This window comes from Lobosporangium transversale (assembly GCF_002105155.1).
Source record: "Lobosporangium transversale strain NRRL 3116 chromosome Unknown BCR41scaffold_45, whole genome shotgun sequence".
NCBI lineage: Eukaryota > Fungi > Mortierellomycota > Mortierellomycetes > Mortierellales > Mortierellaceae > Lobosporangium > Lobosporangium transversale.
The window spans coordinates 238,265-251,980 of NW_019029023.1; the positions used below are offsets into that span (position 1 = coordinate 238,265).

At 43.8% G+C, this 13,716-nt stretch overlaps 4 protein-coding genes across 4 annotated transcripts; 2 read left to right on the forward strand and 2 right to left on the reverse strand.

Annotated features, from left to right (window-relative positions):
- Window positions 1–182: 182 nt before the first annotated feature.
- BCR41DRAFT_373996 (hypothetical protein) lies at window positions 183–1,661 on the forward strand (the record flags this gene model as incomplete). Its single annotated transcript, XM_022026833.1, has 5 exons — window positions 183–222; window positions 439–651; window positions 853–957; window positions 1,090–1,176; window positions 1,522–1,661. 5 exons carry the CDS (start codon window positions 183–185, stop codon window positions 1,659–1,661), a joined length of 585 nt encoding a protein of 194 aa, XP_021877625.1.
- On the reverse strand, window positions 1,652–2,116 carry BCR41DRAFT_311599 (hypothetical protein; the record flags this gene model as incomplete). The annotated part of the gene is made up of 2 exons (XM_022021045.1): window positions 1,652–1,748; window positions 1,956–2,116. Coding segments are annotated over 2 exons (258 nt in total), but the record flags the coding sequence as incomplete, so codon positions are not given.
- Window positions 2,117–6,529: 4,413 nt separating this feature from the next.
- On the reverse strand, window positions 6,530–9,400 carry BCR41DRAFT_400095 (P-loop containing nucleoside triphosphate hydrolase protein; the record flags this gene model as incomplete). Its single annotated transcript, XM_022029119.1, has 5 exons — window positions 6,530–7,453; window positions 7,548–8,593; window positions 8,739–8,977; window positions 9,090–9,242; window positions 9,357–9,400. 5 exons carry the CDS (start codon window positions 9,398–9,400, stop codon window positions 6,530–6,532), a joined length of 2,406 nt encoding a protein of 801 aa, XP_021877627.1.
- Window positions 9,401–10,320: 920 nt separating this feature from the next.
- Window positions 10,321–13,628, forward strand: BCR41DRAFT_425111 (hypothetical protein). Its single transcript, XM_022030537.1, has 4 exons — window positions 10,321–11,278; window positions 11,399–12,307; window positions 12,471–13,349; window positions 13,483–13,628. Exons 1-4 carry the CDS (start codon window positions 10,416–10,418, stop codon window positions 13,511–13,513), a joined length of 2,682 nt encoding a protein of 893 aa, XP_021877628.1. The 5' UTR covers window positions 10,321–10,415; the 3' UTR covers window positions 13,514–13,628.
- Window positions 13,629–13,716: the final 88 nt, after the last annotated feature.

Genomic DNA, 13,716 nt, shown 5'->3' on the forward strand with positions numbered 1-13,716 from the left:
CATATGTGATTGAAATCTGGCTCTTCAACCCCAAAAACTCTCGTGTATTCATTCGTTCAATCACCTCAATCACTTCACGCTTTTGAATCGGATAATAGCATTCCTCTAGGTGTCGCTCCAATTGAGGCGAAATATTCGGATTAAATTGGGACCGGATCTTGTTGCTTTCCTCAAGTCCTGTGATGGCACTCAGTGATCCATCTAAATGGGAGGATGGTGGGCGTGAGAGTGGGTGAATATGTGACGGGTAAGGACGGGCTCGTGATGAATGATCCTGGCGATATTGGCCATCATCACCATAGTGATTAAGGATTGGCGGTAGGATTGCAGGAGGAGAAGAAGAAGAAGAAGTACCATCTCCTTCAATCTGTGTCCTACTATTACCATGAGGATCGGATAGTATCGAGCTTGAGAGATGAGCAGTTTCCCGTTTTAAAGAAGGGACACTTGAGGAAGACAATAAGGGTGTACTGACTTGTGAGAACCACTGCTGTGCCCCAGAACGAGAATCACGCGAGGGCAATGGCTGTACAATCATATCTGTCGAGTCATTGCTCGATCTCTTTGTAGCCCTTGCATTGTACATTAATTCTGGTGTTGATTTTCGATGCTCTAACAGACGATCCTTCTCCGTATACGTTAAATACTGTGGTTTGTCGCCTCCACTTCTACCCCAATCACTGCCTTGCCCCGGACTCTCTAGCTTTACCCTTTGATCAAGCGATCCTATACTTAAGCTGGATCTGTGCATCATTGCCTTAGCAGACCGTCGATGCTCCATCAATCGCTCCTTCTCTTGTGGTGTCAGCTGTTCAAATTGAGGAAAATGTTGTTGCCCATGGGTTGTTTTAGATACGGATGCGGACGGTGTCATTTCCATTCCTGCTCCTTGCCAATCTGGAGACATGCCGGGTTTTAAATCCAATGACTTCCTTGAACCCGAATTAAATGAAGGAAGTAACACTTCACTCTTCCGTCGTTTGCATTCCTCAACTTCAATTCCGGATATTGTTTGTTGAAAGCCTACACTACCAGGGTTGTCTGAAGCTGAATTGCCTCTGCTTTGGGACGATCTTGGTTGTAACTGAGGTAGGCTTCTTGAATTGGCCTTCAGCGTTCGGTTCATAGGCGGTGGCGGTGGCGCAACCGATCCAGAATTGGGACTTGGAAGATACGGTTGGCCGTCTCCACTGTAGAGATTTGTTCCAGCATGGGTGCTACTTCTATTACCGAACATGGCTGGTGAAGATGCTGTTGGCGCGCCAGAAGGGGAAGTCCATTGCATAGGATGCTGGTACTGAGATTGTTGCTGCGGCTGTTGCTGTTGTTGTTGCTGTTGCTGTTGCTGTAATTGCTGATATGGTGGTAAGTGCGAATGACGGTGTTGCTGTTGCTGTTGCTGTTGCTGTTGCTGTTGTTGTTGCTGTGAGAAGCCTGGATTAGGAGCATAGGGACCAGTAGAAGGCGTTCCTTGCAGTGGACGACGGTGAGGATCGTCATGTCCTGCTGCAAAGACAACAGGACTGCTACCACCTCGTGGCCTTCCTGTAAGCATGGGCGTTGAATGTAAGGATGAAGATCTTGATCGAGAGCTACCTCCAGTGGTGACTGTTGAAGCGCCTGTAAGAGAGTCTCGCTTCGAGCGATCACCATGGGTCTGAGTGTGTTGGATCATGTTATCATACCGACTAAATGTCCTTGGACAATTCGTGACGATACACTTGTAAGGTTTTTCGCCCGTGTGTTTTCTAACAATGGAAATTGGATTCCAAAAAAAAGTATAAAAAAAAAAAAAAAAAAAAAAAGATAGAAAAAAATGGACATGCAGACTCATTTATAAGTTACATTTCTCATGCCTGCATGGGAGTACAAAAGGGGTATGACGCAGGGAGAAATAAAAAAAAAGTCCAAGTTCGGAAAAAAAATGTTTACAAATAAAAAAAAATGTTGTGTACCTTTCATGCCTAGCAAGATGCTCACTGCGAGTGAAAACCATATTACATCCAGGATAGCCCGTGCACTGGAATGTCTTTGGTGAGGAACTCGAGCCACCTGACCCTTTACTTCCTTTACCAGATGAAAGTTTCTTGCTTGTGGGCGGTGTTGGATGATCCATTGACACTGACACTGACCACTGCTGAGGTGCTGCTGTTACTCCTCCTGCTGTGGTTGCTATTGTCGTTGTTGCTGCCTCACCTGTCGTGGTTGATGAGTTGGAAGAAGTGGATGTTCCGGACCCTGATTTCGGATGATTTGTCCAGTTCGGACCAGGTTGAATTTTTTGCTCCATGGTTTCGTCTTGATTTGATTTCACACTATCAATGCCACTAGCACTGTCGTTACTCTGTGCTTTTTTGGCTTTGATTGTTTCTCTAGGAATGTATAATGAGTCTGTGAAACTTCTTTGTTTGATAATGAGAGCCGGGTTAGGGCTTTTGTCGTTAGTAAGGCTTGATGCGCTTGTATTGTCACTAGAGGAGGAAGGAAGAGAGGGGGGAGGAAGAGGAGGATGGTGATGATGATGATACAAAGACTGGTCTGACTGATCAGAAGGCGATGTATGGCTGTTTATCAAGGAAGGCGGTAGAGAGGCTGGCTGATGATTTTGTGGTACCGTGGGGTCTGGTGTTCCTGCAGAGAAATAAGGGACGGGGGCTGTTGTGGAAGAAAGAGTGGATAGAGACGACGCTGTGTAGTTGATTGTCTTGTGATTGATTTCGATGGATGGATCGGATGGAGAGCCGTAGATGTGATGAGTTTGATGGTCTTGCGATTGATGCTCTTGCAGAGAAGAGTGGGAGGTAGGAGAAAGGAGAGGATAGGGAGAAGGGGAAGAGGGGGAAGAGGAGAAGAATTGATTCGGTTCATAATGGGGATACTGATGTTGATGTTGATGTTGGCGATGTGGAAGTGTATGTGGATGTGGATGTGGGGGATAGCTCGAATAGCTGATGTTGCTGCGAACAAAGGGAGGTCGAGAACGAGCTGGTCCTACTCCTATTGTTGCTATTGTTGCTATTGTTGCTGCAGTTGTTCTTCCTCCTACTTCTCTTCCTACTCCTCGTCCTCCTTCGCCTTCACCTCCTACTGCTGTTGTTCCTGCCGCGGCTTCATTGGTATGATATGCACCTGCACCCATGATGTCGCTGCACTCTCCCTGTCCTGCTCCCCCTGCCATTGCTGCTTTTGACACCTCCTGATCCTGTTCCACTTTTGGAACGGACCGAGTTGAGCCGTATCGCTGTCCACTATCTGTGGCAGAGGATGATCCTGTGTCTGTCTTGCCTGCTTGATCATACACTGACGATGTGACAAATCCTGTCGCTTCATTTCCTCTATGGCCTTCGCCAACGTTGCTTCCTCTACTATTCGCTGGATCACTGCCGTAAGGATGATAACTGCTAAATCTAGGCGGCGATACTAGTTGTATTGAGGGTGATGAAGGAGGAAGGAATGACGCGGAAGGCGAGGACACCAACGAGGGGGGGCACATTGTAGTAGGGATCGCTATCGCGTCAACTGAGCCAATGAGAGATGTTGTGCTGGGCGAAGGTAAACTATGAAGTGTTGAAGAGGCAAAGGGTAATGTTTGTGTGGTTGAAGTCGGCGAGGCAGTCGTAGTAGGTGTTGGCAAAACTGTTTGCGATGAATGGGTTTCATGTAAATTTGAATTTAAATTCGAATTTGAAGATGGCAATGAACCTGCTGTATCTATCGAAGAAAAAGATCCATGTCTTAATGAGGACTGACTCCATGGCGTGGTCGAAGTGGACAGAGATAATGTTTCAGCTGTTGAAGTTGAAGTCGGAGCAGATTGAGATGATGTGTTGGTTGCACATGATCTAGCTGTAGAGAACAAGGGCAAGTTGTTTGCGATGACATGGTCATTGTTGTTTTGGGCATGACTCATGCCATGGCCATGGCTCGTGTCAAGGCTCTGCGCGCGAGAGCTCTCATGATCTTGTGGCAATAAAATTGAGGGCGATCGACAAATGTCCTTAATGTCCTTACTTTGTGCAACCGGCCGAGTCTGGTCATGATTTTTATCCAGGTGTTTTTGTGCTTGATGTTGCTCATACTTTGGGTGTGGCCAGGGTGCATCTGTACCATACTCTTTGCCAATGGGACGAGTATCCGCCCTCTGACTCTGGGCTGGACGCGTTGGCAAAGAAGAAAAGTGCTGATGATCGGATCGAAAATTTCGTGGTTGTGTATCGCCTTGAAATTGCAACCATGGTTGTTGTTGCTGTTGTTGTTGTTGTTGTTGTTGTTGTGGTTGGAAAGGGGTGAAAGAGCTACGCAGAGGTTGTTGTGTAGGAGATGAGGAAGGTGATGATGATTTTTGAAGTTGATCTGGTAAGTGGTGGCCTGGTGCTGAATGCACTAAGACGTTATGTGAAGCCACGGGATCATTAACATTGTCATTAGATGCGACCCTGCCCATGCGACCCTCAATATCATTTCTGTGATGTGAACGACGCGCAGGTCGTTCTTCGATAGGTGTAGTATGAATGATGGACCGAGGAGAGGGAGAAGGAGAAGGAGAGAATGGAGTTCGCAAAGAAGGAGCCATTTTAGGAAATAAAAAAAGTTAGAGTTAATGAATGTATTGAACACGAAAATAAAAAATGAATGAGACTAAAGTGGGGAGAAACAGGAAAAGATTGAAAGGAAAGAAAGAAAGAAACGAAAGAAACGAAAGAAAGAAACGAAAGAAACGAAAGAAAGAAACGAAAGGTGAGGAAAGAAAAGAAAGAGGATAAGAAAACGCTGTGCAGTGCTTTTTTTTTTTTTTTTTTTTTTTTTTTTTTTCTTACCTTGAGGCCCTAATCCCATAGCAATAGCAATAACAATAGCAAATAGCAACAGCAATAGCAACAGCAATAGCAAACTGCGCCTGTATTGTTTACCTATAATGGTTGTGATCAGACAACTCAAATGTAGGTAGAAGAGAAAGAGTATGCGCTGGCGAGGCAGCAATGGGTGTGGGATGTGGAGAGGAGTATAAGTCAGATAGGATTGGATTGTTCTTGTTTTGGTACTGGTTGGCCGTGGTGGTTACTGTCTTAGGATTCTGATCCTGAAACAGAAGCCGATGTGCTCAAGGTTGGTCGTCGCTGAGACTGCGGAGGGTTGATAAAAAAGATTGGACAGGTTCGTCCTTTGGTTTCTGGCTGTCCAAGTAAAAAGTTGAAAAAAAAAAAAAAAAAAAAAAAAACAAAGAAATTGGGCAGGGCAGATATTCTGTTTCTGCTAACTCGCTGCTATTGTTCTCTTTCCTATTCGCTATTGTTGGTGTTATTGTTTTATTGACGTAAAGTTGCTGTGCTCCTCAAGGATTGATATCAACTATCCCGTCATCATTGACGTCGTCTGTGTCCGTGAGTGAACACGTACGTGCGACCTGAAACCTATTTTGCACCTTTTAAAAATAAACTTGGGCTGTGAAGGATGTGTTAAGGCAAAGCAAAACAAAAGAAAGTAAAAGTAGATAGAAAAGAAGAAAAGAAAGGGAAAAAAAGGAATGGAAAGAAGAGACTGAGATGAGGATCAGCGTTTTGTGCATGTTCAAAAGTAAACAAAGGAAGAAGAAAAAAAAAAAAAAAAAAAAAAGAAAAAGAAAGAAAGAAAGAAAGAGGAGCGAAAGCATTGAAGCCAGTTGTATGCTCTGATCAATGTTTCAATATCAATGCAATGTATGATGCAAAGTGAGCGTTGTCGCGTGTACATTAACATCTTACTTTCAACGGCAGTCCGTGCACGCTGCAACATGGCACAATCCACCAAGCCAAAGATCGCAAACTGTCATATTGTGAATGAGCATGACAAAAAAATGTTCAAGGCGTGTGGTATGGAAATAGGTAAATGCTTTAATATGGGCCTGAGTTACTCAACCACACAGACATGTTGGTTGTCCTTTCCAAGCCCGATCATCATTTCACAAGTTGCTCAACGTTACTATTTTGATTTGTTTATAAACATGTGTATCTAGCCGAGGGTCCTGTAGATATGATTGGATAGGAAAAATTGTGGGCTGGGGAGTGCTACACGGAGGAGGAAAGACCGTAAGCAGGCTGGAAGTGAAGCTGAACCATATCGCCTTTTCATATAATAAAGAAGTAACAGAGTTTCGAGATAAAGCGATACACATAAAGAGTATAAAAGCAAATAGAGACGATAGATAGATAGGAACAAGGCAAAAACACATCCATGCTCATAGCAAAAAGAGAACAGGCATAAACAGGTGTACCATTTCATGTCCCCCTAGCTGGTTTGTTTATTAAAAACAGATGATATCAGAGGATGGTAACCAGATCAGAGAGATGGATGTTCAGAGAAAGAGCGCAGGTTGGTAGATATGAGAAAGAAGTCGAAATGCTTGTTGCAACCAAGATGCCTAATGCTTCCTACAAACAATATGTGCAAAAAATACGAAGCAATGTTCTAATACGACGAGTCCTTCCTCAACTATTTCAATATTTTTTTTTTTTTTTTTTTTTTTTTTTTTTTTTTTTTCATCTAATATAATTTACTGGTTCTGACGCCTCTCTATAGCCCTCTTTCTCGCTGCCTCGACCATTTCTAATCTTGCACGCTTTTTCGCTTGCTCGGCTGATTCTCCATCCCCCGCATCTACTGTTATACTTCTCTTATTATCGGCCATACTTGCCTCATTTGTGCTACCATCTTCTTGATTGGTACTGCTAGAACGCTCTTCAGATCTCTCACCGTTTAGATATACCTTTCCCTGGCCATAAATCTTGGCACGGTCCATTGTTTCCTTCACCCACCGGATATCGACTTTACTGGCGTAGCGCATCACTGCCTTTACATGGTAGACGACTTCATGGTAAATGATCCATTCCAAACCTTTAGCTACTTTCCTTCCATGTTTCGTCATTGATCGTTCTTCATCAAGATATAAGGCTGAAAGCGGAGAAGTGTGTAATGCCAGGAGCGAGCTTGATTGAGCACTTCCAGCTCCCGCAGAAGCAGATAGGGTTGATGCAAGGTAGTGATAAAACATTTGCCGGTGATGGTGTTTCTTGGATAGATGAATGCCATAGCCCTGGCTGAAAGCCTGAAGAATCGTACGTGAGGAGGATGATGATTGCGAGGACACTTGCTTTGGGTCTTTATTGACCGATGTTTCTGCAGGTTTATTATTGTCTGCGCTGTCATCATGTTTCCGATCAGTTTGTCTCTTTTCACTCTCCTTGTCGCGATCGACAATGTCTTGTAGCTGTGAGCGAATACTCCTTGCGAGATGCAGCTGAGAGATGTTGAGATAATTTTCATGGCACCAATCCTTTGAATAGTTTGTTTCTCGCCAGGCATCAAACACATTCATGAGAGTCAAATGGTCACCAGAAGAGTGATAGAACTTTACGTGAGCATCGCGTGCAGCATCCTGCTCCTCTGCTTTACGTGGAAGATAAAACGGCTCTTCTACCTATTGGCCAGAGATTCACGAAGGTTAGGTATAAAAATCATTCGATTACAGAATTGGTTGTAGACCCGTACGTTATATATAGACCAATCCTTACTGAAAGCATGGCGACAATGATGATCGCCTTTTCCAAGCAGCCAATCTCCTTTGCTTCAACAAGTGATCTAGCTAGGAGAGGATTAACAGGGTACTTGACCATTTTACGACCTATTTCGGTCATTCGCCCATCAGCATCAATGGCGCCCACCAGATACAATTCACGTAACGCGGCACTGAGTTCCTCTTGGCCAGGGCGGTCCATAAATTCAAACCCATTCACGTCCACAATCTCCTGTTGCTTTAATGAGAGGACTGTGCCTGTCAGGCCTGTCCTCTTGATTTCAGGCACGGTTTCATCTTCCATTTCGGTCATGTAAGACTCCCTTGTGTAGAGTCGGAAGCATATGCCCGCCCTAGTTCTTCCTGCTCGTCCAGCTCTCTGTACTGCTGCAGCCTTGGAGATGGGCACAACCAACAGCGCGTCCATTCCCGTTGATGGATCATACATTTTTTGCTTCACAAAGCCAGAATCAACGACGAACCGGATGTTGGGGATAGTTACACTGGTCTGGGCAATATTAGTGGCAAATATGACTTTGTGAGAGTTACGGGGCGTCGGACCAAAAATTGCAGCTTGATCTAACATCTCTAAGGAGGCATAGAGTGGCAATATTTGTAGCCGATCCAAATCAATGGCTGTGTGTTTGGATATGGATGTGGAGGTAGCGGTTTGGTCTCTATTATGACCCTCCTCTCTTTGCTCCTTTTGGTAGTCTAGGACAGCTCTCTTCAGGTCTTGGCAGGCTCTTTCAATCTCCTGTTGCCCTGTTAGGAAAACGAGTATATCCCCTACTTCACCAGGATGGATTTCCTTCTTCAGAATGTGCATCACAGTTTCCACAGCCTTGGTCACATATGTAGATTTGAGAGTGCCAAGTTTGATATTGTCACGAGAATGTAGGATTTCTACAGGATAGGTCCTTCCAGGGATTTTGTAGATGGGACACTCATCAAAAAAGTCTGAGAACTTTGTGACATCAAGTGTTGCACTCATGACTAGCAGCTTTAAGCTAGGTCGTTTTGACCTTGCTCTCTTTAGTAAGCCTGGGATTGAGGGAGAGAGAAGAGGGAAAAAAAAAAAAAAAAAAAAAAAAAGGAAAAAAAGATAGAATTGGTAACATTGGCCATTTATTTGAAAGGTAACATAAACTACAAACCAAGTTTTGACTTGCTATTCTCGAGAACTCACCGAACAAAACATCAGTCTCTACAGTCCTCTCATGGGCCTCATCAATAATGATAAGATCGTAATTCTCCAGCAAAGGGTCCACAGTTGCCTCACGCAGAAGGACGCCATCTGTCATGTACTTTAGATGCGTTCTAGAAGAGGTTTTGTCATCAAATCTGATCGTATATCCCACAGTACTACCGAGCCTGCAGTCATATTCTTCTGCGACCCGCTTAGCGACCGAGATTGCAGCAATTCGACTGAAGAAAATCCAGTTGAGGAATCAGACCCAAAATGAAGATAGAAAAAAAAAAAAATCAGCTCTCTTGCTCGTCACCAATGGATTACAAATCACAATAGAAAAACACATACCGTGGCTGTGTTACGCCAATTCGCATGCCTCTAAACTCCTCAATAATGTATCGAGGCAGCTGAGTAGTCTTTCCTGATCCAGTCTCACCAATGATCACTAGGATGTTATTGTTTTGAATGGCATCCATCAATCCATCGCGATGATCAAATATTCTACATTCGTATAATTGAATAGAATCATGTTTGTCTACTGAATTGGTTTCATCTTAAAAAAAAAAAAAAAAAAAAAAAGAGAAAGAAAGAGAGAGAGAAGTGAAACTCTCTTACGGCAAAGACTCCTGTTGCTTGCGGATTTCTTCTCTTGTTGGCATGTGGGATGTTTTTAGTATGGTATGGTATACAGCCCCGCGCTCAAGGGGGAATGAAGAGGGGTTGAGCACATTTCGATTTATATTTTCTCTTTTGACGAAGGACACTCTCATTTGGCGCATATGCTTAAAAAGGAAACCGTTAGCGTCACTTCATTTGACTTGTCGACTTGTAAACTGTTTGCTCCAAAGCTATGTGATGTGCGCTTTGGGATGACCGCATTAGGGCACCCAAGTTGACCTTACATATCCGACGAAGGCCCTTCGCCCAGGCAGAGATCGGGTCCTCCTCTTCGGGGCATTCAAAGAACCATTTTGAGCAATCTGTAGTATGAAAGCAGGGCTGAAAGAATACACTGTTGATTTAAGCCAAGACGCATCAGCTTACCTTTCTCCTCCATTACTTTATTACTTTAGAACCACCTTTGTGGAGAATGTTTGTGAGGAATGGTGTATTACGAGGTAAATATATATATTTGTACAATTATGATTTTGGTGATCGAATTATGTTTAATCGTACTTTTACTTCAAGCGCAAACAATCAGAAATAAAAATAATTAATGGCTCTGGCTCTAAACTTTTTTTATTAGACTGGCACAGCGCTTTGTTGCTGCTGCTCTCGTCCGTTGCTTTGTTGCTCTCGTCCATTGCTTTGCTCTCTTCTTTCTCTCATTCATTTTGGCGGTTACTTTTTTTTTTTTTTTTCCTTCATCTCTTCTCTCAAGATCAATTCTTCCTTAATTCTCCTTTCCCCTTTCTCTACTCTTTTTCTCTTCAAGTAAAAAAACAACCCCAGCAACGCCCAAAGGTTGCATTCAGCAGGTAAATAAATTTTTTTACAGTGTGAGCTAATACACTATGTAATAGAGTTTTTTTTTTACTTTTTATTTTTAATTTGTTTCGAGTTCCTGAAATTGCCATCATGTCATTTCATGCTCATTCTCTCTTAATGTCTTCACTTCCATAGTCCTTGTGCAATCACCATTTCAACTTTGCACACATTAAACCTGATTAAACAATGGCTGAAAACAATGTCCCGGCGGCATCTCTTCGCTTTCTCTTACTTGGCGACGTTGGAGTTGGGAAATCAACCTTCATCAGCACCCTCGCTTCAACCCTTTCTGCTGTTCATGCAAATGACCTTATCGAAGAGTACATCCCTGCACCTCTTTCCTCTTCCACCCCCGCACCTTCTGCAATTCGTCTGAATGGCGTTCACATCGGTGCGGGATCTGTTCTCCAGGACGACGGCTCTTCCCCTTTTGACGATCCTTTAGGTCTGTTACCACCAAAGGTAGAGGTCCCTTCGAGAGACCTAACATTCCTCAGTCTGCCAGGATATTCATCCACCACCAACCCTTCGACAATCCTTTCTCTGACGGATGATTATCTTAATCATCATCTTCATTCAGTGACTTCTATTTTCTCACCATCTATTCCCTCTGCACAACTGGCATGGTTTTTGATCGCAGGCTCGGGTGCTCATTCGCTCCCGACTTGTGCGTTCTACTTTGTGCTCTATGAACTCAAACCAATTGATATCATATACATGAAAATGATCCATGAGCGTATCAACTTGATTCCCATCATTGCTAAAGCCGACACAGTCTCAAAGAATGAACTTTGGGTCCTAAAGAAGAGGATGCTCCGTCAACTAAAGATGAATGGTATCAAGATCCATACCTTTGGGTTAGACATGGAGACAATTGAGAAGATGACTCAGCAGCGACAATGGGGCGCACCTCCCTTCGTTGTCAGCACTCGTGAAGACAGCGAGGGTCAACTTTTGGAAAGTGAGCTGAAACTGCTGATTGACTTGTGTTTGTACAAACGTATCAGACACCTACAGGAGGACGCCGCACGAAAAGTAATTGCTTGGAAGTAAGACATTTACCAACAGTCGAAACAAAACAAAAAACTTCTTTTGCTGCTGTGCAACTTTGCCACATATAATTTGTGAATTTCATTTTAATATTCACCTTTTTTCTTTTTAATTAACAGACGAACAATTGAACAAACAGGAAGACAAACAAAAACAAATGTGGAAAAAGTCTGGGAGAGAGGGGTTGCAAACACAAAGGACACAAAAACCAACCATGCGAATGGCTTTACGACAAATACCACTCCAGTTGCTGCTGTGGCGACTGTCAATGCGAGCACCTTTGTGAACAACCACAGCAACGGCTCATATTTTACTCAAGCCGACATGCTCCCTTCGGTCTCCAGCCCTGTAAACCAGATCATCCCTGGACAATATGCGCCCCCTCCCTCTGTTCAACAGCAACAGCAGCAGGTCCTGACCCCGCCCACGCCTGCGCCACAAATTAACGGCCAACTAGCATCCCCAATCAACCTGCCTTTCACCCCACCTCCGTCTGGTAACTCTTCTAGTCTTGATAAGACCGACGTTTCTACCAACTTTGGGTTATCTCTCACTGGCTATGCACCTCCACCAAGCTTTAACAACGGAGCGACTACAGGATACAGTGCGCCTCCTTCCTCCTTTAATAAACCAGCATCTCTGGGGGCCGTATCATCAGCGTATCCAGTTCCTGGGACTGCGGCAGTTATTCCCCCTCCTCCTTCATCATCTCACGCTCACCCTAGTCAGTACACCGCTACTACAATATACTCACCTCTCCCAAAGACAACATCCGCCAACTCGGTAGTTAATGCAATTACTCCACCCATTCAGTCGCGTCTGCCCCTTGGGCATACCGTCACTGGTTTATCTGTCGACAACTCAACACGCCCAACTGAACTTACTGGGGAGAATGTCCAGGAGACGGTACCAGATGCCCGGCGATCGTTCATGGAGAGTTATACGCCAAAGGCTACGGGTGCAGCGGATGGTGTACATTCCTCGCCTACACTGGAAGCGGCTTCCAGTGCTTCTGCTGGCGCTGAAGAGTAAGAACGCCGTTTGTTTGTTTGTTTTTTTTTTTTTTTTTTTTTTTTTTTTTGTTTGTTTGTTTATCTGGGGTTTTTCTTTTTCTTTTTCTTTTTCATATCTGAGCGTCATTCTTTTAATGGCTAGCTAATCATTATTTACTGTTATCATTGCCCAACCAAGTAGGATAGAGGTCAAAGTAGAGATTCCAAATTCGGGAAGTTCGTACCAGCCATCAGCACAGGATTCTATAACAGACTTTAGCAAGCAACTGCCTCCAACACCACAACTACAACAGACTTCATTCCTCTTGCCAGGAGGCTTCCAGCCAGCTGGAGCTTTCCTTATTCCTCCACATGACCTTTACCAGGCGACGCTCATGCCAACTGTTATTGGGGCAGCAGGAACGAACGAATATGGCGAGGCCTATCCAGACATTTGGGAAGCAGTTGAGCTTGGGGATGTGGCCACTGTTCAGATGCACCTCAACAATGGTGTTTCACCAGATCTTCGCAACACTACCCGCTCCACATTATTACACAGGACTGCATGGCAAGGGGTGAAGCCGTTTGCGGTGATGAAGTTACTCATCTCTTATGGTGCAAATGTCAACCTGACGAACGAGAATGGGAACACGGTTTTGCAAAATGTATTGATGAAGCATGATGATGTAGGGCTGGTCAAGTTGTTACTCGACAATGGTGCAGAGACTATGATCCCCAATAAGGAAGGGATGAATGCTCTTGAGGTGACAGCGTTGTTCAACAAGGTGGAGTTGGCACGCTATTTATTAGAGAATGATTTATCGTCCTCGGAACCGCAGAGTATCATTAATGCAATGCAACGTGTGCGTAGTCCAGATAAGAGGGCCATGAGGGTCCTTCTCAAGAGCTGGCAAGGCAAGGACGGAGAGAAAAAGCGGTTGGAGCTGATGGAGAGGTTGAGGAATCCGCCGTCCAGTCATGGAAGCCATCAATCACAACAACATAGTCAGCATCAACAACAGAGATCTAGTGATGCTGCCAGTGTGCGCAGTTTTGAGACGACCAAAGGAGACGGAAAGTAAGTTTTTGTGAACCGTATTTTATCCTTGCATTACAATGTTTTTTATTTTTTTTACTTTTTTGATTCTGACCCATCTATCTATCTATCTATCTATCTATCTATCTATCTATATATGCCTCTTCTACTTTAGGTCTAGCAAGTGGTTAAAACTAAAGTTTTAGGATAGTTTACAGTAATGAGTTATGCCCCATACTATCATATTCTTTCTAATGATGATAACACGTTTAATGAGCATTTTTAAAAGTCAAATTAAAAAATAAAAAAGTAAAATGTGATGACTAAATTATTAAATTACTGATTTAGGCATTTTAATTTGATCAAGGCGTAAAGAAAATATAAATCTGGCTTTGCTGCGGGATTGTGG